Here is a 25,591-nt window from a genome sequence, read left to right as displayed (position 1 = left end):
TTTCAGGCAACTCTAGCACTCCAGGTAGCTAATCTTAAACACACTGGCAATATATTTGGGTATTATGCATCATGGGATCACTTTACCAATTTGTTGACGTGAGAAAATAAAAAGCTATTTGAAATTCCCAGGCTTTCTTGTAGAAGGCAAAATGTCCAAATAACTCTTTAACTGAGGTCAATATACTAACAGTTGAAGGGAGGATAGATGCAAGAAATGCTTAAAATTACATCAGAAATCCCATTGTTTTGTAATTGGTATACACAAGTAATTCAGAATCAATATGGATTACTGGCCTACAAATTCTATATATTAAAACAAATACTATACTGGACGATATTAGATAAACTTGCAAAATTCAACTTGTCAAGACCCAAAATGTTGATGAAATTGAAAAATATTGTATTATTAAATTATTAACGGCAAAATTGACAGTTTTACAAACCTAAGAAAATGGGTTTGGAGAATTTAACTAAGCAACACTTTCAATGGCAATAATGAAGAAGTACTGGGAAAACTAATTTCTGCTATCCACAGGTAGACACACACATGGCAACTCATGGACACGCAGGTGGAAACTATTCAATCACTATTGAATGAATAAATCTTGATGAGATTTTCAGGGATTTTCCATTTTGCCACATGGATGCCTGTTGTCAGCTTTACCAAGAGTCAAGTCAAGAGAGTTTATTGTCATGTGTCCCTGACAGGACAATGAAATTCTTGCTTTGCTTCAGCACAACAGTACATAGTAGGCATTGACTACAAAACAAATCAGTGTGTCCACCTACCATTATATAAGTAAATACACACATGAATAAATAAACTGATAAAGTGCAAATAACAGATAATGGGCTATTAATGTTCAGAGTTTTGTCCGAGCCAAGTTTAATAGCCTGATGGCTGTGGGGAAGTAGCTATTCCTGAAACTGGTCGTTGCAGTCTTCAGGCTCCTGTACCTTCTACCTGAAGGTAGCAGGAAGATGAGTGTGTGGCCAGGATGGTGTGGGTCCTTGATGATATTGCCAGCCTTTTTGAGGCAGCAACTGCGATAGATCCCCTCGATGGAAGGGAGGTCAGAGCCGATGATGGACTGGGCAGTGTTTTCCTCTCCAGGGCGCTCAAGTTGCCGAACCAAGCCACGATGCAACCGGTCAGCATGCTCTCTACTGTGCACCTGTAGAAGTTAGAGTCCTCCTTGACAAACCGACTCTCCGTAATCTTCTCAGGAAGTAGAGGCGCTGATGTGCTTTCTTAATAATTGCATCAGTGTTCTCGGACCAGGAAAGATCTTCGGAGATGTGCACGCCCAGGAATTTGAAGCTCTTGACCCTTTCAACCATCGACCCGTTGACATAAACGGGACTGTGGGTCCCCATCCTACTCCTTCCAAAGTCCACAATCAGTTCCTTGGTTTTGCTGGTGTTGAGAGCCAGGTTATTATGCTGGCACCATATGGACAGTCGCTCGATCTCTCTCCTATACTCTGACTCATCCCCATCAGTGATACATCCCACAACAGTGGTGTCGTCAACGAAGTTGATGATAGAGTTCGCACTATGACCGGCTACGCAGTCATGAGTATAGAGTGAGTACAGCAGAGGGCTGAGCACGCAGATACTCAAGATACTCAACTGGGAATAAGTATCTCGATGATTTTGTTTTATCAGATAAATCTCACACTTGCAAAAAACACCAAGGTTATTACACTTTTAGTTTAGTGTAATTTAGAGACACAGCACAGAAAGGGGCCCTTCGGCCCATTGAGTCCACACTGACCAGCGGTCCTCGTACACTAACACTATCTTAAACACTGGGGACAATTTACAATTTTTACCGAAGCCAATTAAGCTACAAACCTGCATGTCTTTGGAGTGTGGGAGGAAACCGGAGCACCCGGAGTCAAGGGAAGATCATACAAATTACGTACAGACAGCACCCAAAGTCAGGATCGAACTTGGGCCTCTGGCACTGTAAGGCAGCAACTCTACAGCTGCGCCACTGTGCAGCGCCCACTGCAAGTGACATTTCTGGAAAAGGTAGAGAAGTAGCACCAATGACGATTCATTGGAACATAGCTCCCTTTTCAAACTCCAGAGTGAACAAATTTGTCCTCTCTTCTCAGACATTCTGATGAAATTTAGAATCAAAGTTAATGTCCCTTGTGTCATTGTTGTTGCCTATTTTCTTCTTCTTAGCCGGCTCATGAAATCGAGGAATATTTTTTCCGCACCAGTTCTGGAATTTCTGAGATGCTTATGAGAACAACGTGGGCCAATACAGACTCATTTGAAAGTGGAGCAGATGCTGCCTGATAGGTTGGGTAATCTGTTGATTACAAATTTACCGATGAGATTATTATCTTAAAATTGTTATACATTGATGAGATTAATTTAGGATTTACATCTAAAGGTATCTGATATGTTAACTAATTGATTAGTCCACATCACCAGGGGCGTGGCATGATTGGCAGCCCCGCCAACAGTCTGTCTGTTTTTTCGTTTAAAAAAAAATTGTTAGTGTGTTTTAATAGTTTGTGTAAATGCACTCCGATTTGTTTTATGTGTGGGGTGGGGGAGGGGGTCGAGGGAAACTTTTTTTCAGTTTCTTACCTTGCCGGAGATGCGATTTGTTTTCCAGGTCGCATCTCTGGTCGCTCTGCGGCCTACCATCGATGGAGCTGGAGGCCTCCTCGGACTGACTTGAGCCCAACTGCGGGGCGTGGACTTAACATCGGAGCTGATCCCTTGCCTGGGATTGCCTGAGGACTTACCGTCAAGAGCTCGCAGTCTCAGGAGAGGTTAGTCAGGAGCTCCAACGACGCAGAAACTCAACCAGTCCCGACCCGGTGTCCGATCGCCAGAGTGGGGGAGCGGACATCCCCCCGATGCAGGAACCGATCGCCCCGATGCAGAGGGCCCAAACGCCACCAGCTATGCGAGTCAAGATTGTCCCGCCAACGGAGGGCTCGAGGCCCCTGACCATGGGAGAGTATAGAAGGGAAGTGATTTGAACTTTTTCTCGCCTTCCATCACAGTGCGGAATGTGGAGGAGTCACTGTGGTGGATGTTTATGTTAAAATGTGTTTTGTGTGTTCTGTTGCTTTTTATTTGTATGACTGACTTGGTAAATAAAATTCCTCGTATGTTGCAAAATATACTTGCCTAATAAAGTATTATTGTGATTGTGATTAAATATGGCTGTGATGGAGGATAATAAACCTGTATCGGTTCATTAATTAATCACCCAAATTAGCAGCAGTATACAAATAAAATAAAGTCATGTAAACCAACAAATATAAAATAATCTTACTTGGATGACCTGAAATTAAAGCATATAATTAGTTAGTTACCTAATTGTAGCTAATTTCAGACTTCAATTACTAGATCTAAACATCTATCCATTTCTTAATAAATGATTAACATTTTTAAATAACCTAAATGTCCAAATAATATTCACAAATAATTCACAATAAAACATGATTTTAAAATCTCATTTACATTAATTTATAGGCCAAATGGAAGGAATTTAGTGTTTAATTGCTGTAAATAAATGTCCATTTAAATCAGCTTTCCAGTGGGTCCCTGTGGAACGCGCTGGTTTAGAACGTTCACATTGCGGTAGATTTGTGCCCCAAATGCCGAGAAAAATACTACGGGATATAATAGGCCCAAAATGAGCTACTCGCAATATTAAACTTTGTATAAAGGGATCTTTAGAAGCCCTTTTTAATGTAAAAATATACAGCCAACCTTCTGTGGTTTGCTTTATGAGACCCTGCGGTTGCTGGATTGATGCAATTAAATATTTAATTTTGGATTTGTGATACCACTTATTGCTAATTGAACTATTAATTGATTGACTTTTCAATTTTGACACCAATATACACTAAATAATGGTTATATTGAACAATTATGATATCTGTGATTTGAAGAAAAGCACATAATTAACTGATTAATTTAAATCAGAATCCCTAACTTTGTAAATGAAAGTGCAAGCTGTTGTTTTAAAATAAATGCCTTTCATTACTAACTGTACAAAATTAATAAATACATTTATTTTAGATGGATGTAATTCCACCTCATTCCCAATCCATACTCCTGCCATAAAATGTAATACAGATTTTTGAGGATATCAAAGTATAAACAAATTGCCAGCAGAGCATTGGCAGATGGAATTTAATTTTGACAAATGTGAGGTGAGGCACTTTGGGAATTTAAATAGGGATAGGACAGACACGTGCTGCTGTGTTGCATCATAGCTTGGGATCAGCTCTGCCCAAGACGGCAAGAAATTGCAGAGAATGTGATGTAGCCCGTCCACCATTGTCTGCCATTACTTCATGCTGCCTCAGGAAAGCAGCCAACATAATCAAAGACCTTTCCCACCCTGATCATTCATTCTCCCCGCTTCTGTTGGGCAGAAGACACAAAAGGTGTGCATCACCAGACCCAGGAACAGTTTTGTCCATTGTAAGTTGTCAGGCTTCTGTATGGTCCTTCCATAAGCTAGAGTACAGTCTGAGTCCCCTCGACCTCATTGTGGACATTGGACTTTGTCTCCAGAACTGTCACGCTACAATGCTATATTCTACACTCTGTATAATTCCCTTTGTTCTACCTATTGTACTTGAGTTTGGTCTGATTGTATTTATGTGTAGTATATGATTATTATGCAAAACAAAGCTTTTTACTGTGTACGTGACAGTAGTAAACCTAGACCTAAAATGAGTGTTCAAGAAGGAACTGCAGATGCTGGAAGATCGAAGGTACACAAAAATGCTGGAGAAACTCAGTGGGTGCAGCAGCATCTATGGAGCGAAGGAAATAGGTGACGTTTCGGGCCAAAACCCTTCTTCAGACTAAAATGAGTGGTTGAGTATAAAGGAATGTCAGTGAACAGCGAGATGTAAGGGTCCAAGTCCATAGTTCCGTTGAAGTGATAACACAGGTAACAGAGGGTTGGATGGTGAAGAAGGCAGATGTCAGGACATAGAATATAAAACAATGTTATGTAGCAACTTTATAAGACACATGTTGGGCCACACTTGCAGTATTTTGTGTAATTCTGGTTGCAGCACTGTAGTAGCAAGGATTAAACTGGACTTTAGCTATGGGGAGAAATTGGGTAGACTGGGGTGGTGGGTCCTAATAGATGAATATAAGTGGCATGGATAGGGTAGATAGAATCTTTTTGCCATCATAGGGGTATCGAAAAAAGGGAGTTTTAGAGGGGATCTAAGATTAAAGGATTTTAGAAATCACGCTGATGGAGAAGGAAGTGGAATTAAATACAATTACTCAGTTTAAGAAGTATTTATACAAATGCTTCGATAGTCAAGGCATAGAAGGATACAGTCCCAATTTGGGCAAATGGTATAAGTGTAATGGGCATAAACAATGAGCAGGGGTATGGTGGGCCAATGGGCCAGTTTCTGAGCGATTTGCCTGTCGATTTAAAGTTATTGCACTTTTATAAAGTGAACTTATTGAGCTATCTGAAATATTTAATGTGATGAGTTTTTGTGATTACCTTCTGCAATGTAGGAAAATCATTTTTATTAACTTCAGCTGCCAATAGTGGAGCAATTAAAATCCGATGAGGCTGATTCACAGTATGCAAATGACTCGGAAGTTTGGGGAAGTTTGGAGAAGTTGAGTTAGATTGGGAGGGTTAAGGATGGGTTTGAAGTGGACTTATGAGACAGATTTATTGCTTGACTGGTAGCTCATTAAGATCAGTGAGCAAGATGGTGATGGATGAGCATAATTTGGAATGAATTTGTACTTAGGCACAGCTAATGATATCAGATTAATGGAGATTGCAATGTGAGAAGTTGGCCAAGAGTGTGCTGGAAGAGTCAATGTTAGAAGTGACAAAGGCATGGATGGGGGTTTCAGACGAACATAAACTAAGCCGGTAGACAAAAATCCTGGAGAAACTCAGCGGGTGCAGCAGCATCTATGGAGCGAAGGAAACAGGCAACGTTTCGGGCTGAAACCCTTCTTCTGACTGATGTAGGGTGGGGGGTAGAAGAGAGGAGAAAGGAATAGGAGGAGCTCGAGGGCTGAGGGAGAGCTGAGAAGGGGAGGAGACAGCAAGGGCTACCGGAAATTGGAGGTCAATGTTTATGCCGCTAGGGTGCAAACTGCCCAAGGTGAGTGCTGCTCCTCCAATTTCCGTTGGTGCTCACTCTGGCCATGGAGGTCCAGGACAGAAAGGTCAGATTCGGAATGGGAGAAGGAGTTGAAGTGCTGAGCCACAGGGAGATCAGGTTGGTTAATGCGGACCGAGCGGAGGTGCTCGACGAAACAATCGCCAAGCCTACGTTTGGTCTCACCGATGTAGATCAGCTGACATCTAGAGCAGCGGATGCAATAGATGAGGTTGGAGGAGATGCAGGTGAACCTCTGTCGCACCTGGAATGACTGCTTGGGTCCTTGAATGGAGTCGAGGAGGGAGGTAAAGCGACAAGTGTAGCATCTCTTGCGGTTGCAAGGGAAAGTGCCCGGGAGGGGGTGGTGCGGGAGGGAAGGGAAGAATTGACCAGGGAGTTACGGAGGGAGCGGTCTTTGCAGAAAGCAGACAGGGGGGGAGATGGGAAGATGTGGCGAGTGGTGGAGTCACGTTGGAGGTGGAGAAAATGACGGAGGACTATTTGTTGTATGTGACGGCTAGTGAGGTGAAAGGTGAGGACTAGGGGGACTCTGCACTTGTTACGAATGGGGGGGGGGGATGGGGAGAGAGAGCAGTGTTACGGGGTATTGAAGAGACCCTGGTGAGAGCCTCATCTATAGTGGGGGAGGGGAACCCCTGTTCCCTGAAGAATGAGGACATTTCCGATGCCCTGGTGTGGAACACCTCATCCTGGGAGCAGATGCGGCGTAGATAGACAGTGTAGTCTAGATAGCCATAGGAGTCAGTGGGTTTATAGTGGATGTCGGTCAGAAGTCTATCACCTGCGATGGAGATAGTGAGGTCATGAAATGGTAGGGAAGTGTCGGAAATGGTCCAGGTGTATATGAGTGCCAGATGGAAGTTAGTGATGAAGCGGATGAAGTCAGTCAGTTGTGTGTGGGCGCAGGAGGCCTCTACCTCTCTTCCAAATACAAGGCGTAGCTACGGGCACGCGCATGGGCCCCAGCTATGCCTGCCTCTTTGTAGGGTACGTCAAACGATCCTTATTTGAGGCGTACCAGGGCCCCGTCCCCGACCTCTACCTCCCCCTCCGTCCCCACAATGAGTTCCGCGCCCCCCACGACTTGGAGCTCTTCTACCGTCGCCTCCACCTCACAGCTTTCTTCCATGGGAAGGAGTCCTCGCCCCCCATTGATGATCCCCTTTCCCGTATCCAACGGATCCCCTCCTCTTGGACCCCCCCTCATGGCCTTCCGGCTTTAGACCTTTTTATTCAAAACTGCCGGCGGGACATCAACCGCCTCAATTCTCCACTCCTCTGTCTTACTCCAATCTCTCCCCCCCTGAACGCACTGCCATCGACTCTCTCCGCAACAACCCAAACTGGGTTATCAAACCCGCCGACAAAAGAGGTGCCGTGGTGGTCTGGCGCGTCGATCACTACAAAGCTGAGGGCACGCGCCAACTCTCAGACACCTCCTCCTACTTACCCCTGGACCATGACCCCACAGACGAGCACCAGGCCACCATCTCTCGCATCATCACTGACTTCATCCACTCCGGCTCCTTGCCCCGCCGAGCCTCCAACCTCATCGTTCCCCAGCCCCGCACGGCCCGATTTTACCTTCTCCTCAAAATCCATAAACCTGACTGTCCTGGTAGACCAATTGTCTCTGCCTGTTACCGAACCTATTTCCACATACCTTGACTCCATCCTATCCCCCCTGGTTAAATCCCTCCATACATATGTTTAAGACACCTCAGACACTCTCCATCGTCTCCAGGCATTCCATTCTCTAGGCCCCCATCCCCTCATCTTCGCCATGGACGTCCAGTCACTCTACACCTCCATCCCCCACCAGGAGGGTCTCAAAGCCCTCCGGTTCTTCCTCGAACGGAGAACCAACCAATTCCTGTCTACAGATACTCTCCTCCAGGCCTAGCGGAGCTGGTCCTTACCCTTAATAATTTCTCGTTTGACTCCTCCCATTTCCTCTAAATACAAGGCGTAGCTATGGGCACGAGCATGGGCCCCAGCTATGCCTGCCTCTTTGTAGGGTATGTCGAACAATCCTTGTTCAAGGTGTACCAGGGCCCCATCCCCGACCTCTACCTCCATGGCCAGAGTGAGCACCACCGGAAATTGGAGGGGCAGCACCTCATATTCCGCTTGGGCAGTTTGCACACTAGCGGCATTAACATTGACTTCTCCAATTTCCGGTAGCCCTTGCTGTCTCCTACCCTTCCCAGCTCTCCCTAGGCCCTCGGGCTCCTCCTCTTCCTTTCTCCTTTCTTCTCCCTCCCCCCACCCTACATCAGTCTGAAGAAGGGTTTCGTCCCGAAACGTTGCCTATTTCCTTCGCTCCATAGATGCTGCTGCACCCGCTGAGTTTCTCCAGCATTTTTGTCTACCTTCGATATTCGAGCATCTGCAGTTCCTTCTTAAACTCTTATAAGCTAATCTGGGGCAGACTGGGTATGTAAAAAGGACAGTAGTTTTAGACAAAAGTGTTTATGTCAATATGTACAAGATGCTAAGGTGTGGGAACTGCAGAGATCTCTTACACTTCTATCTGTGACTCCCTCTCCCCTGACTCAGTCTGAAGAAGGGTCTCGACCCGAAACGTCACCTATTCCTTCTATTCAGAGATGCTGCCTGAGTTACTCCAGCATTTTGTATCTATCGTACAAAATTCTAGATCAATAACACCTACAATTTTCACATTCTGGCTTTTCAAATAATGAACATATAAAGAACAAAATCAAGAAACAAATGCTAGATAAAAACAAGATGGGAAACTGCATTTTTGTGTCAAACCATTCCCATATATTTCAAGAGAATACCTCAATTTGTTTGAGAGATCTGGCAGATACTGAATTCAATCCTTGTGATGTTAACAATCTCAAATAGCCCACTATTACTGAAGATTAACTCTTGACAAGCTCAAAAGTAATGAAGTTGTCACATACTGGAACACCCACGCTGTTATCCAAGAGAAGTGACAATGCAAAACAAATCTATATTCAGATCAAGGTTGTATGTGAATTATAAAAGTAGCATTGCCCTTTCTGTTGCCCTGCAAACTGAAAACAAATAATTAAATGAGAAGTGGTATGAGAAAGTGGTATTTGTGTTCGCTGTTCAAACATCTCGGTATTGAATCTGTATTCTGTTCCCATGGACCTTTTGTTTCCTTATTCGCAAAGAGGGCACACATCTTTTAATTTCAGATTTGTAGATATTACTTAATCTATGAGTCTAGGTGACAATGGTAACATTCCTGATTTAATTCAAGATTTACACACCGTAATATTGTCAGAATTGTTTTCATTTGAATGAGAAACTAAACATTTTACGGCAATTTATTTTGAGGAGCTGAGATTTTTTAATGTTTTGGCCAATTCTGTCCAATCACTACCAAAACATATGCATTTAGAAACTGGATTAAAATGATTTTAATATGATAAACCTGTAATTAATAAGCAATTGGTCACCATGAAATAAAATCTTAAAATCAAAATACTGCTGAAAAAGATTCTGACTGCCTTTCCGATCAATATTTCTCGTCATTTTATAAACCTCCAGCCTCATGCTTTTCAATGAGAATAAACCCAACCTATCTACTTTCTCTTGGTGACTACAGCCTTCCATTCCAGGCAACATCTTGGTGAATCTACTGTATTCTTCCAGTTGCATGGCGACCAGAACTGTACATAATACTCCAGTGTGGTCTAATGATAGTTTATACAATGGCATCATGGCTCCCCATCCTTTTAAACTCAACACATCCTATGGAGGCAAGTGTACCAAATGCCTTAGCGCTAACCTTATGTCCTTCCCTGCTGTACAGCAAAGCTCTTTGGAAGGAACTGCAGATGCTAGTTTACACCCAAGATGGGCACAAAATGCTGGAGTAACTCAGTGGGACAGGCAGTATCTCTAGTGAGAAGGAATGGGTGACATGTCGGGTCGAGACCCTTCTTCAGTCTGAGTTACTGAGACCCGCTGAGTTGCTGCAGCATTTTGTGTCTATTTGTAGTATGACCAATTTGCCTGGTGCTCCTTTCCCTTGAGAGTGCCTCTCTGTTCCAACAAATCCCCACTGCACCCCCCGCCCCTTCAAACAGTTTCCAACCCTGTTGAAAAGGGGAATAGCTCCAGGGGATTCCTGCACTGCCTGCCTGCCTCTCCTGGTGGTCACCGGTCTACTCTTTGACTGAAGCTGCCATGTGACTACCTCCCTGAGGCTTCTATGTATGACACTTACTACCTCCTTTCTGATCCTTTGTGAATCCAACTATCACTCCTAACTGATCCATCCATGCTGTCTGAGAGGAGCTACAGTGAAACACACGGCCTGCAAACATAGTTGCCAGGGACATTTTACTTCTTCCTGATCATCCATATTGCACAGGAGGCTGCCTGCCATTATAATCCTCCAATAATTTATGGGTTAAAAGTAAAAAGCTTACCTTGTTTTACCTTCTTTGCTACTCAGTCTTCTCATTGAAGCCTCTCTGGTTGAAGCATCTGCACTTTGACCTTATCTTTAAAGCAGAAATAGATAGATTCTTGATTAGTACAGGTGTCAGAGGTTATGGGGAGAAGGCAGGAGAATGGGGTCAGGAGGGAGTGATAGATCAGCCATGATTGAATTGCGGAGTAGACTTGATGGGCCGAATGGCTTAATTCTACTCCTATTACTTATGACATAGCCTCGGTCACTGCATATTTGACCTCAGAAACGGCTGCTTTTCAAAAAGGCCACTCCAATACGGCCATTCCCAGTAGACTTGCCTCTGATTTTACTGTAAATCTCTTATAGAATCATAGAATCATAGAAAGTAGGTGCGAGAGTAGACCACCAGGTCCGTCGAGCCCGCACCGCCATTCACTCATGGCTGAACACTAAACAGACACACTTACCCACAAACAGTAGACACAAGACACAGAACACAAGACACTACCCTCCCCTTTATACCGCTATCACCCCTCTCCACCCCAAGAACCGCGTGATCTCCTGGGGGAGGCAAAAAAACGGATAAAAACCCAGGTCCAATTCGGGAAAAAAATCCGGGAAATTCCTCTCCGACCCCAATCCAGGCGATCGACACTTGTCCAGGAGATCACTCAGGTCTTACTATACTAACCATACCTAGGTCCATATCCCTGCCCTCTCCCCGTAGCCCCTTATCCCCTTGGCAGCTAAAAAAACATCTGTTTTTGACTTAAATATATTTAACGTTTCTGCTTCCACTGCTCCCTGGGGCAGTGAATTCCACAAACTAACCACCCTCTGGGTGAAGAAGTTCTTCCTCATCTCAGTTTTAAAAGAGCCCCCCCTCACTCTGCAACTATGTCCCCTAGTTCTAGCCTCCCCGATCATTGGGAACATCCTCGGTGCATCCACCCGATCAAGGCCCCTCACGATCTTATACGTTTCAATGAGATCGCCTCTCATTCTTCTAAACTCCAAAGAGTAGAGCCCCAGCTTACTTAACCTTTCCTCATATGTCAATCCCCTCATTGCAGGAATTAATCTTGTAAACCTTCGCTGCACTGCCTCCAGGGCTAGTACATCCTTTCTTAAGTATGGACCCCAGAACTGTACACAGTATTCCAAATGTGGTCTCACTAATACCGTGTACAGCTGCAGCAAGACCTCCGTGTTTTTATACTCAATCCCCCTAGCAATAAAGGCCAAAACTCCATTGGCCTTCCTGATTGCTTGCTGCACCTGCATACTGACTTTTAGTGATTCATGTACTAATACCCCTAGATCCCTTTGCGTTGCATTACAACGCAGCTCCTCCTCATTTAGAAAATAACTTGCCCTATCATTTTTTTCCCCAAAGTGAATGACTTCACATTTATTAGTATTAAATTTCATCTGCCAAGTTGTTGCCCACTCACCTAGCTTATCTATATCCTTTTGCAGACTCTTCCTATCCTCCTCATCCCCTACTTTCCCTCCCATTTTCGTATCGTCCGCAAATTTTGATATATTACACTTGGTTCCCTCCTCCAAATCATTTATATAAATTGTGAACAACTGGGGTCCCAGCACCGACCCTTGCGGAACCCCGCTAGTTACCGGTTGCCATCCCGAGTATGAACCATTTATCCCCACTCTCTGCTTCCTATTTGTTAGCCAATCCTCTACCCATGCTAATATATTACCCCCAATCCCATAATTTTTTATTTTTAGCAATAGTCTCTTATGTGGCACCTTGTCAAAAGCCTTTTGGAAGTCCAAGTATACCACATCCACCGGTTCCCCTTTATCCACCCGGGTTGTTACTTCCTCAAAGAATTCGAGCAGATTCGTTAAACACGATTTCCCCTTCACAAAACCATGCTGGTTCTGTCTGATGAAGTCATGTTTATCCAAGTGCCCCGTTAGTGTTTCTTTAATAATTGTCTCTAACATTTTACCCACCACCGATGTTAGACTAACCGGTCTATAGTTACCCGCCTTCTGTTTACTTCCTTTTTTAAATATAGGTGTTACATTGGCCATTTTCCAATCCACTGGGACCGTTCCTGCCTCCAGGGAGTTTTGGAAAATTATCACCAATGCATCCACAATCCCCACTGCTATCTCCCTCAAGACCCTTGGATGTAATCCATCAGGCCCAGGGGATTTATCCTCCTTCAGTCTCATTAATTTCCCTAATACCACCTCCTTGGTGATCTTAATAGTATTTAGCTCCTCCATTCCTACCGCCTCCTGTTTATCCAGCGTTGGAATATTTTTTGTGTCTTCTATGGTGAAGACTGATACAAAATACTCGTTTAATGCCTTTGCCATTTCCATATTTCATATTCCATATCTTGCAGGCATTCCCTCTCACAATCTCTCAGATAACTATTTCTGTTGCTGTCTTTTGTAGGCCTTCCTCAATTTTCTTGATCACCACTTTAAATGAAATTCAATCAAACTCGTGATGTATAATTTCCCATGCACAAAGCCATGCTGATTCCTAATTCCTCTTAGCCTTTCCAAATGCAGGTAGACCCTGTCTCTCTGAATCTCCTCCAGTAACTTATGTAGCATTAACTTAAATGATGTAGGGTTCACTGGCCTGTGCTTCTGTGGCTTATCCTAGATGCTCTTAAATAAAGGCATCAACATTTGTTGAAATGTTGTCAGCGGTGTGACTGCTGAGATACCCATTAAGTGAGTTCAGCAACTAAATACTGGAGAAAGCTTTCCTTGTTAATGTTAGCACACGCATTTGACTTTGGTCGATATTTGAACAATCAGCAATCGATTGCAAAGCTGCTTTTGTCAGTTTGCTGATGTCAACAGAGTGTCCCTTTAAGTAGCAAGGAAAGCAACAAACTTGTGTGGTGTGTTAAATGTTCCTTGATTTAGTGTCTGTGTGATTCTTTATTATTTCTGCATGTACTATCACTCAAACTGAACAGTTAACAACAGAACATCCTTTTTTCATCTGAACAGTGTTTGATACAAAGATGTATCAAGGTTATAACAAACAGTACACTCAGTTCTTAAAGATACACCCCCACTAAATACTCAATTGCTTGCACTTTAAAACATGATTACCCGTTAAAATATTAACAATTGCCATACATTAAATTCACCACCAGTTATTATATACATACGAAATTATATGTATTTTATGTATTTACAGAAACCTATATTCACATTTATACATTTAGCCAAACATATCCCATGTATCGAACTACATTAAATGCAATTAATGTTAATTAAAATTGGTGATGTTGTTGATAGTGAAAACAGTAGTTTTAGGCGACATGACAATTATGATCAGTTGCTAAGTTGAGTGGAACAATGATAAATTAATATAAATCCAATAACAATGAGGTGAGACATTTTAGGATGTATGACAAGGAAAGGGAAAACACAGGGAATATAGGGGCTGAAGTAATATTGAGGGACAGTGGGACCTTGGTCTACAGATCCCTAAAGGTAGCAACACAGGCAGACAAGGCAGTGAAGGAGGATATGAGTTGCTGGCCCTCATTAAATGGGGCATAGAATATGAGACCGTGGAGGTCATGATACAACTATATAACATTGTTAAAAGGCTACAGCGGAATATTATATGTAATTCCGTTTGCCAGGCTAAAGAAAAGATGTGGTTGCACTTAAGACGGTGCAGAGGAGATTTCAAAGAACGTCACCTCGACTGGAACGTTTCAAGTGTGAGGGGAGACTGGATAGGCTGGGTTTGATTTCCTTTGAGAGGAAGAGGAAGCTGAGAGGGGATTTGATGGAGGTGTGAATAATAATGGGGCATAAATATGGAAGATACTCTGAAACTTTTCGTATAGCAGAGGGGCGGAACAGTGGCACAGCAGTGGAGTTGCTGCCTGACAGCACCAAAGACCCATGTTCGATCCTGACTATGGGAGTTGTCTGTATGGAGTTTTACGTTCTCCCTGTGACAGCGTGGGTTTTCTCCGGGTGCTCCAGTTTCCGACCACATTCCAAAGATGTGCAGGTTTGTAGGTTAATTGGCTTCTGTGAATTGTCCTTAGTGCATAGGATAGAAAAAGTGGACAGGTGATCACTGGTCGGAGCAGGCCCGGTGTGCCACAGGACCGATTTCCATGCTGTATCTCTAAAACTAAAAAACGAAAGCTAAGGACTCTATAAATTAAATGGCATAGGTTTAGAACAAGGGGGAAGACATTCAGAGGGGATTTGAGGAACATTTTTTTCACCCAGATGGTGGTTGGAATCTGTAACAAATTTCCTGAATGCGCTGCTTCCATTCCTGGAGTCCTGGATGGCTTGACGATTACCAACAAATTAAGGTAAGCTCCAGCATCTTTTCCTTACTGGTTCTGCGTCCTTCAGTATACCACCCATTGCACCAGAGCTTGCCATTTAGGTGCAATAAATATCTTTGAACCTTGTGGTGTGCTTGTATTGTTACTTTTGATGTTACTGATCACACCATAGACATCTCTGCACTGATCCTCCACTTCTATACCTCGACTACCTTGATGCTACAATCACTTCCTTTTCAAATTCAATAATCATCACACACCACAATCCTAACCAACATGAGATCAGTAATTATAATTGCTGGGGCATCTTTGGGGTTATCCCTGGAAATCCTGCAGAAGAATTTTAACCAACAACATTATGCTACCCCGCTGTGCGCCTTTGTCTATTTGTTTCTGGATAGTAGTTGAGTTTGAAACCTCTCAAGCAGTTTCTTCCCCCTCAATGCCTCTATCAACTGTGGGGCTCCCCACCCAGAAGCATTGCCTTGCTTTAGTCTTACTTCACTTGGAAGGAAAGTCTTACAATACAATACAATACAATTTTTATTTGTTATCATTTGAACCTCATTGAGGTTCAAACGAAATTTGGTTTCTGCAGTCATACACACACACACAAGAAAAAGAACCAAGACACAACACTATTTACACAAACATCCATCACAGTGAATCTCCTCCTCACTGTGATGGAAGGCCTGAAACTTATTAATTTTTATTCTGTTCAGCTGATGACTGACCTTCGAGTTTTCAAAGACCAGCTACCTGAATTTATAAACTTTTCGTTTTTTCCTGATGACGATTTAGTTTGATCATGTGAAGGCTTTACATCTGCCAAACACATTAAGATGTTGTCAACATTCTGTTAGTTTCTGAAAAGCTACTTTGCATATATTGAATCTCTTTCTCTTCCTCCAGTGGTTTCATTGAATTCATCACTGTGAGTCCAGTCTGCCACCGTGTGAGCAACAGACTTCTTGGTGCCTCTCAAGAGCTGACCTGACCAGCAATCTGCTTGGGCAGGACCTGCACACTTCAAAGTAGAACCACCTCCTGAATTCCCTGACCTCCTGAAGCTTTGGTCCTTTACATAAAGTCTCCATGGCTATCTACCTCAGTGGAGGCCCTTGGACTATCTTTGATTGGACTTTACTGGCTTCATCTTGCATTGAGCGTATTCATGTTATTCCCTTATCATCTACCTGCACACTGTGAATGGCTCAATTGTAATCATGTATTGTCTTTCAGCTGACTAGTTACATGCAACAAAAGCTTTTCACTGTAACTCAGGACACATGACAATAAACTAAATTCAAACTCAAACTTGTGACTTATTGATGTCCTACCAATGCCACTTCCCTTGTTATCTGCAATGGATAGGAACATAGTCACCCATGGATAACATAAAACATAGCTAGGTCTAAAGCCACCTCATGAGCTGGACTTGATGACAAAAGCTGTTTCCATTACTGGATGTGTGGGCCTGTTGTTTGTTTGCATTTCAGAATATGCCCTGTGCAAAACTCCCTCAACTTCTGACTCATCGTTCCTCTGGCTGTTGCAATCTGGCACCCACTCTTCAATATTTTAGTAAGAATCTTTTCTAGATTTCTATCAACAACGCCAGTTAATGTTCATAGTCTTGAGCCGTGTCCAACATATACATCGACAATAGTTTATGATACCAATTGATTCATCAACACTCCATATGCCTCTGATGCCACAGCAGCATGAATTATCACCCCCTCCCCCCTTTCCTCACAGCAAGGTGTATCTCTGTTCTATGTCCTCCCTGCACTTTTATTGATGTTTGTCTGAAGAAGGATCCTAACCTAAAATGTTGCCTGCCCATTCCCTCCCCAGGTGTTGTCTAACCTGCTGAGTTTCTCCAGCACTTTGTGTTTTGTTCTAGATTCTGTGGTATCCCAGGGAGACTGGGGACCCGCCCAGAAGGTCCAGCTTGCCCACTGGAGACTGAGGACTCGCCCGCACAGGGGGCCCGACTAACCCACCGAAGACCCACGCAGCGTAGCAGAACCCGCCTGGAAGGCTGGCAAGCAGACCGGCTGTGGGAGCAAGCGCACAGCCTCGACAGTTGGAGGCCCTGTGGCAGTCTGAGGAATGATGCCAGAGGCCGAGCAAGTGGACCGGAGGCGGCTTACAGCAGTGGGAAGCGGCGGAGGACACCACGGCTATGCTTGGCCAGGCCAAACTTGCAACGCCGCCAAGGCATCGGGCCTTCATGGTCAGATCAATATCCCTACACTTACAACTGGCACTTGAAAAATAGTGCCAAACTGGCAACGCTGTATACTGTATTAGTGTACCACTGCTATACACTTGAACTGTATCGGAGATACTTATCTAATATGTATCCAAGTGTTTATTTATAGTGATACTTGTACTAAACTGTGTACAGCAAAAACTCATATGTCAGGCTGTTATTCATTGATTACAGCTCGGCATTTAATACAATCATCCCCTCGAAGCTGGTTATCAAACTCTCAGAACTGGGTCTCTGCGCATCCCTCTGCAATTGGATCCTCGACTTCCTCATTCACAGACCACAGACTGTTCAAATTGGTGCAAAAGTGACAGCCTCGATAACAATCAGCAAGGGAGCACGTCAAGCAGTGCCGGATTTACGTATAAGCTAAATAAGCTATAGCTTAGGGCCCCCACTTTCTAGGGGGCCCCCCGAAAAAATTGATGGGCCTCGAGGTCTAGAGGGGCCTCCGGCCAAGGCAGAACACCTATCGTTCAACTCTGGGCGGCCCCCCTCTCTATCTCTCTCTCTCCATCTCCCCCCGCTATCCATGTCCGGGCCGCCGGGCTCCGCTTGCTCCTCATCCGCCGGCACGGCAGGCCGCCTTGCAAATGCGCACAACCACGGCCAGCACATCATCGGCCGCCCTGCGCATGCGCACTGCAACGGCAACTGGTCGGCGCTGGGCACTTTCTCCCTCGCTTTGAATTGTGGGAGATTTGGCCGCCATGGCTGTCCGGTCGTTGGAGGCCTCACAAGTGGAACAGCTTAGGGCCTCTCTTCATCTAAATCCGGCACTGATCGTCAAGGCTGCGTGCTCAGCCCCCTGCTGTATTCACTCTATACTCATGACTGCGTAGCCGGTCATAGTGCGAACTCCATCATCAAGTTCGCTGACTACACCATTGTTGTGGGACGTTTATATCAACGGGTCGATAGTGGAAAGGGTCAAGAGTTTCAAATTCCTGGGCGTGCACATCTCTGAAGATCTCTCCTGGTCCAAGAACACTGATGCTATTATGAAGAAAGCACATCAGTGCCTCTACTTCCTGAGAAGATTACGGAGAGTTGGTATGTCATGGAGGACTCTCTCTAACTTCTACAGGTGCACAGTAGAGAGCATGCTGACCGGTTGCATCATGGCTTGGTTCGGCAACTTGAGTGCCCAGGAGCGAAAAAGACTGCAAAAAGTGGTAAACACTGCCCAGTCCATCATCGGCTCTGACCTCCATACCATCGAGGGGATCTATCGCAGTCGCTGCCTTAAAAAGGCTGGCATCATCATCAAGGTCCCACATCATCCTGGCCAAACACTCATCTCCCCGCTACCTTCAGGTAGAAGGTATAGGAGCCTGAAGACTGCGACGTCCAGGCTCAGAAACAGCTTCTTCCCCACAGCCATCAGGCTATTGAACTCAACTCAAACAAAACTCTGAACATTAATAATAATAATAATAATTTTTTTAATTTATGGGCGCCTTTCAAGAGTCTCAAGGACACCTTACAAAATTTAGCAAATAGAGTAAAAACATGTAAGCGGAATGAAATAAATAGTAAAGACATCACCAGTACACAAATTAAAGACAGAATTCAATCCAAAGACATCATAGCCCATTATCTGTTTATTTGCACTTTATCTGTTTTATTTATTCATGTGTGTATATATTTATACAATGGTATATGGACACATTGATCTGTTCTATATTCATTCCTTGTGTTGTGCTGAAGCAAAGCAAGAATTTCATTGTCCTATCTGGGACACATGACAATAAACTCTCTTGAATCTTGAATTTTGTACAAAAATTAATATCACTGTACCTCAGTATATATGACAAATAAAGTACCATACCAGATTCCAACACCTGCAGTTCCATGTGTCTCCACTTTATTGATGATGTTCACCTTAAGGATCAACTCCGTGGTATCCACATTCAGGGTGAATATAAGCATCGCAAATGTCCATTTCCTGCAATCCTACCCACGAGTGCTTAAATTATTCTTAAGTGTAGCTTAAACTATTGTACCATCACACAGACTAGACTGGGCTACAGAACATAGAACAATCTTTACTGCAGGCAGCTGATGTGACCCGAGCAGAGTACACTGGTATAAAAGTGTGGTAAGTTTGTTATTCATATTGCACTTAGTTCTTAAAGACACATGATTCTTCTTTAAATTGTATATGAAGCCCAGTGTGTGGAACCTTTAGCTCCCGTTGAGATTGGTATGGAAATTAGTATTACGTGCAGAATAACATCATTGTGTGCAAGCCTGATAACAGGAAACACCTTAAATTCAGAATGGAAACAGAACCTTTAGCCCACAAAGACCATCAATCACTTACATGGAAACGGCCATGATTGGATAATCCATAATTGGAAGTGATAAACTCCAGAGAGAATCACCTAAAATTGAAAAAGAAGCTAGGTGATTTAAATTCCAGGCAATTTGGCTCTACTCCACCAATGGAACAATATCCTTCCATGACTTGGATTTTTTTTTTTAATGCAAGTATTTATTTATTTAAAATGTAAATCACGGCAGTCATCAGAATTTGTATTCATTTTAATTCATCTTATGTTTATGTTCTTCCTACACTGCACCAACTTACCTTTTTTGTTGCAACCTTCTTCTAACGGTCCAACGGCAACTGTGCGACGAAAATCATAACAGGGGGACAATAAGATATTTCAGCAACCGAATGTAATCAGTTTTCCCTTAAGGGCGGCGATCCCTTATTTTTAATACACGCCTTCAGAGTGTGTGTAGTGTGTTTGTGCACTGTTCTCATCTGGTTTGGCTCGTATAATTCCTCCACATTTCGGGGGGTGAAAACGTTTCTTACTTGAATTTTGTTGATTTGTGGGGATTTCTGGACCCTCCAGTTGTCCGCACAGTGGCAGGATGCCGTTGTTTAGCAACAAGTCACTTGAGATGGAGTAGAACAAATGAGTACACACCATAGTAAAATGAAAGTGCAATGAATAGTAAACGGGTGGAAAAGCACACACAAAGTAAAATCAGAAACGTGCCTATTATAAAATGATATGTTATTTAAGTCAATCAAAAGCAATGTAAATCTAAATGGGAGATAATAAATTGCATTGCGTTTGAATGCAATGACCAGTGATACCAACCAGTTGGATGTGCAGCATCCAAAAAGAAAAGCTGCGTTGTCAATCGTCGTGTGGAGGGAGGGAGGGCGGGCTGGCGGCAATTATTGCGGCATGTCGGGGGTTGTAGTTGGTAGCACGCGTGAGTGGTAGGAGGGAGGAAGGTTGCGGACTACAGTTCCCGGCGGGCAGCGCGTCGGGCGGGAGGGCGGGGGCGGGAGGGCGCAGTGCCACTTGCAGTCCCATCCGGCTCGGCGACGAGAGCTGCGAGTCCGCGGCTGGAGCGGTGCGGTGCGGGGTGTGGCGGAGTGGAGTGGAGCTGTGCGGCGGATTGGAAGCACCAACAACCCCAAGGAAGGGAAAAAAGAAAGAGAACACCACAGAAGTCTGTTGCATTTCACCCCCCAAAAAGGAAAACGGCGTGAAGAAAACAAAACATTTTCATTTCCTCTTTATTTCTTACATGAGAAGTTTCAACCGAGACGTCGGCTGGTTCTTTATTTCTTCTGGGAGGTTGGAATCGGGATTAAAGATAACTTATTTTCCAACGTATAACTAACAGACAACAGCCCCCCTCCCCTCTCCCCCTACCCCCCCACAAACACACACAAAAAAACAAATTAATCTTCTCAGAAGTGGCCATGGGTTGCACCATCAGCGCTGAGGACAAGGCGGCCGCCGAGCGCTCGAAAATGATTGATAAAAACCTGCGGGAGGACGGTGAGAAAGCAGCCCGGGAGGTGAAGTTGCTGTTGTTGGGTAAGTTGGTGCTGAGTTTGTTGTTGTTGTTGTTGGGGGGGGGGGGGACACAGAGAGAGAGAGAAGCGCCAAGAGACTCCTTGCCAGCCTGCTTATCCCCATCAGTCCGTGCTCGTCGTCGAAACAAGTTTCTCAATGGGTGCCACTAGTCGGTGTGATTTCTTTTTGAAGCATGCAACACTGTTTTATAACGGAATAAAGGAAGTTATGTGGAGAGAGCAGGCCTCTCGCACCATTCAACATTTTACTCTTAAACTCCCTTTTCTAGCGAGGAGGTAATTTGAAACTGGCTATTTTATTTAACCACTTCTGTCTAAGTAGTTTCAAATGCGTGTAGGTATTTTATCCAGGTTTGTGAGCACTCATGGGAGTTTTTAATATTAGGACTGTTAACAATTCACTCAAACAACCCGACTCTTCCACTTATTTTAAGATCGAATGAACTAATTTATCTTATACATTTTGAAGCTGGATTTCCCACCGACGTAGTGATGATCACGATTTTCCTAACTGTCCCGTTTGGCTTATTTATGGTGATGTAAAATAATGTAAGAGTCTAGATGGCCATTTCAGTGCTTCCTATTGTTGATGTGGCGTGCATCCAGGGAGGATGGTGGAATGAATAGTACAGCATAAGAACAGCCAACATAGGATCCATGTCCCTCTATTCCCTGCACATTAATGCCTATTTAAAACCTTAGTATGGGATAATTCTTTAAGGAAGATCGGAACCTTGCTTTAAGCCAACAAGCAACACATTTTAGATCCTCTTATGAGAAGGATATGTTAGAAATTGCAGCGCTTTCAATAGGATGGAGGAGGGAGATATTTCAAGGGGACGAAATTGGATTGTTGATTGATGTATCTTGTTTATTTCAGCAATGTACTTGCATTGCTTGTTGCTTTAATAACAGACTTGGCAAAATAAAAAATGTTCAATTTCCATTGAAACATGTAATTACGTCATAATAAAATCACTTTAAAAGGGCAACTTAGTTCAGAAGAAAATGCCTGTAAAAGAATGGGTCTCTTGTATTACGCAAAGTGAAAATTTGCCAGTTGTCAAAGCAGAATTGTTCAATTAAAACTGCATTCAAATATTTAACGTTTGTTTTCTGATCAATGAGACAATCGACAATAGGTACATGAGTAGGCCATACGTCCCTTCGAGCCAGCACTGCCATTCAATGTGATCCTGGCTAATCGTCCACAATCAGTACCCCATTCCTGCAGACTCCGCTATCTTCAAGAGCCCTACCTAGCTCTCTCTTGAAAGTTTCCAGAGTACCGGCCTCCACCGCCCTCTCCACAGACTCACAACTCTCTGTGTGAAAAAGTGTTTCCTCATCTCCATTCTAAACGGTTTACCCCTTATTCTTAAACTGTGGCCTCTGGTTCTGGACTCCCCCAAAATCGGGAACATTTTTCCTGCCTCTAGCATGTCCAAACCCTTAATAATCTTATATGTTTCAATAAGATATCCTCTCATCCTTCTAAATACCAGAGTATACAAGCCCAGCTGCTCCATTCTCTCACATGACAGCATATGACAGTCCTGGCAACCCAGGAATTAACCTTACACTGCACTCCCTCAAATAGCAAGAATGTCCTTCCTCAAATTTAGAGACAAAAACTGCACACAATACTCCAGGTGTGGTCTCACTAGGGGCCTGTAAAACTGCAGAGCCCTAGTTTGCTTAAACCCTTCACTTCTCCCATTTCCCCCCATTTTTTGCATTTCCATCAAAAGCAATCATTTAAAAATTAGTTATTTGTTCTTTTGTGTAGAACTAGGTGTTACTGAGGGTATTATAGATCTACCAAAGGAATATTGTCCATTATGTGTAATTGTCCTAGGGCTTTGGATTATATGTCAGGAATGGATCTTGGAAGTATAAAACTGAGTTTAATTAATCAACAGAAAAATATGCTTTGGTTTGGGTTCAGAGGTTGAGGTAACGTTTGTGGTGCTACAGTACGTTGTATGATTTCCTGTTTTGAACGTTTCTTTCTGATTGCATTTGCATTCACTCGTAACAAAAACCAAAATGAGAAAAAAGGATACACTGGGACTTAATGTAACTCTTAAGTCAAATGTCATCAGCATTGAACACAGATACTAGGTAATATAGTGAATATATCATTCGTTATCTTGTCTGTCTTGGTCTTCAATAAACGGATTAAAATACACCTTGGGAGTTTAGTTTAGTTCGGAGTACAGCACGGAAACATGTGTCCATGCCGATTAGTTCTATCTTATCCTACTTGCGCATCCACTCCCTACACTATTCGCAATTTTACAGAGGTTAATTAATCTATAAAGTGGCACGTCTTTGTGGGAGGAAGCCGGAGCCCCTGGAGGAAACCCACGTGGTCACAAGACGAACGTGCAAACACCAAATGGGCAGCATTGAGGTCAGGTTTGAACCCGGGTTTCTGGCCCTGAGTCAGTACCTCTACCAGCTGCACCACTATCACGGCTACATTGTAAAAGTCCCAGGATATCCTGGACCAAGATGATTGGTCTGCAGCAGCTACATCACCTCCAATTGTTCTGTATCTGGATGGATATGTGAATTGTACTGTATATTTTACAAAGTGAGAGGTTTAAATGACGTTTCAAAAATAAAGGCTTCTGGGTTTACAGACTTGCATTTTGCCCAAAGTAATAACACAGAATAACAAAACTCATAAAACATGTAAACAAAGAACTGGGATTCATTTTCAGGAGAAGTAGAATTCAAAGGCACAAAAGCTTATTGGAGCTTTGATCCTCTATAGTGTACCGTAGGCTGTTCACATGAATTATAAGATCATAGGCTGTAGGTAGACAAAAATGCTGGAGAAACTTAGTGGGTCAGGCAGCATCTATGGAGCGAAGGAATAGGTGACGTTTCGGGTCGAGACCCTTCTTCAGTCTGAAGAAGGGTTTCGACCCGAAACGTCACCTATTCCTTTGCTCCATAGATGATGCCTCACCCGCTGAGTTTCTCCAGCATTTTTGTCTACCTTCGATTTTTCCAGCATCTGCAGTTCTTTCTTAAACGAATCATAGGCTGTAGTTGCTGGAGGCCAAATGTATTGGTCTTGGTTTTCCTGGTACTTTATGTACTTGAGGTGAATTTTAATCGGCATCTTGAAGATGGGGAAGTTGAGAGTTAAGGAGAGCATTATTGAGCTTTATGCCTTGAAGGCAGCAGGTGATGGACGGATCACAACTAAGAATCTACTGTGGCATGATTTTGTGGAGTGCGGAAATCTAGAAGGCTTGCAGGGCTGGGAAAGGTTGCAGAGAAGAGGGTTCTGGCCAAGGGCATTAGTAATTTGGAATCAACATAAATGGCATTGTCAGAACAGGAGTCCACATTTGCCCCCAGGCCAAATTAGACTTTGAGTTAATTGGAGCAAAAACTATTGACAACCACATTTATGTTGATGGATATGGGAGGCTGGTGAGTGTTTTCTGAATAGTCCTGCCTGAATATAACACAAGGCAAGATTAATAGTTCCACCAATATATTTGCTGAGGCAGGGCAGGAGCAAGGCTGGAAATAGGCAGCCATAGTGATTGCAAATTGAGTTTTGCCAAAAACAATTTATGGCTGGATGTTATGTTCAAATATGCTTTTTAGGCTATTGGAAACTTCTGATCCAGTCTAACAAATCTGATATGCTTTGGGAGAGTGCTGTATACCATCAAGCATACACTGAGTGTCTGATGTCTTGGGGTGGAATCAGAACAGTTTCCCATTAACTAATGAGAGGCCAAGGGTAAAGTTTTGAGCGATTCTGGAGTTATTAGCAGTTAAGAAAAGAAGCCATTGCAAGTGTCTAGTTACAGTTCGATTACATAAGAACCTGACCAGGGGCGCTGCATTGGTGGCAGCCTCTGTGTACAGCCTGTTCGTCTTTTCAATCTTTATTTAAATTTTCAGTTAGTTTAATGTCTGTTTTGGGGGGAAACTTTAACTTTTCTATGTGGGGGAGGGGGCAGGGTAAGGGGGAAACTTTCCCAGTCGCTTCCTGGCGGGGACACGACTTTCTCTGAGTCGTGTCATCGCCCCCCGCCTCGCGGCCTATCACCTGGATCGGAGCAGCCTTTCCTGCCGGGGACCGGGAACCGGACCAGAGCTACAACAGTGGCGGCGCAGCGCTGAATTCACCGCGGAGCAGGCGATGCCTACCTGGGTCGCTGTTTGGAGCTCCGGAGCGTTGGGCCACTGCTCCAACATCGTGGAGCTGCGGTTTGGGAGAGCTTCCAACGCGGGCGGCGATGACAGTCATCGCGGAGTCCTGGGGCTCCTTGCAGAGGGCCGCCAGCATGAGTCTCCGCCCAGCGCGGCCTGCGGACTTTGGGAGCCGCCGACTCCGGTAGGAGGTGGCCGACTCTGTTGTCCAGGCCGCTGAGAACGTCCCCCAGCCCCGACGTCGGACTTACATCACCCCGGCAGTGTGAGCCTGAACATCGGGCCGCCCGTAGCGGCGACTGCAGAGGGCTCAGGGAGGCCCCGACCACGGGTGAACATTGGGGAACAT

The 25,591-nt window shown here is 44.0% G+C and overlaps 1 protein-coding gene across 1 annotated transcript in view; it reads left to right on the top strand.

The window, feature by feature from the left end:
• Positions 1 to 20,524: 20,524 nt before the first annotated feature.
• Positions 20,525 to 25,591, top strand: part of gnai2 (G protein subunit alpha i2) — a 206,816-nt gene continuing 201,749 nt past the window's right edge. Inside the window, exon 1 of the mRNA XM_033037082.1 lies at positions 20,525 to 21,055. Coding sequence (XP_032892973.1) covers positions 20,938 to 21,055 — 118 coding nt within the window. The 5' untranslated portion in view covers positions 20,525 to 20,937. The remainder of the gene's footprint in view (positions 21,056 to 25,591) is intronic.

Source organism: Amblyraja radiata, chromosome 18 (assembly GCF_010909765.2).
Source record: "Amblyraja radiata isolate CabotCenter1 chromosome 18, sAmbRad1.1.pri, whole genome shotgun sequence".
NCBI classification, from domain to species: domain Eukaryota; kingdom Metazoa; phylum Chordata; class Chondrichthyes; order Rajiformes; family Rajidae; genus Amblyraja; species Amblyraja radiata.
The sequence above is the reverse complement of the archived record's forward strand: the minus strand, read 5'-3'. Positions and strand labels throughout refer to the sequence as shown.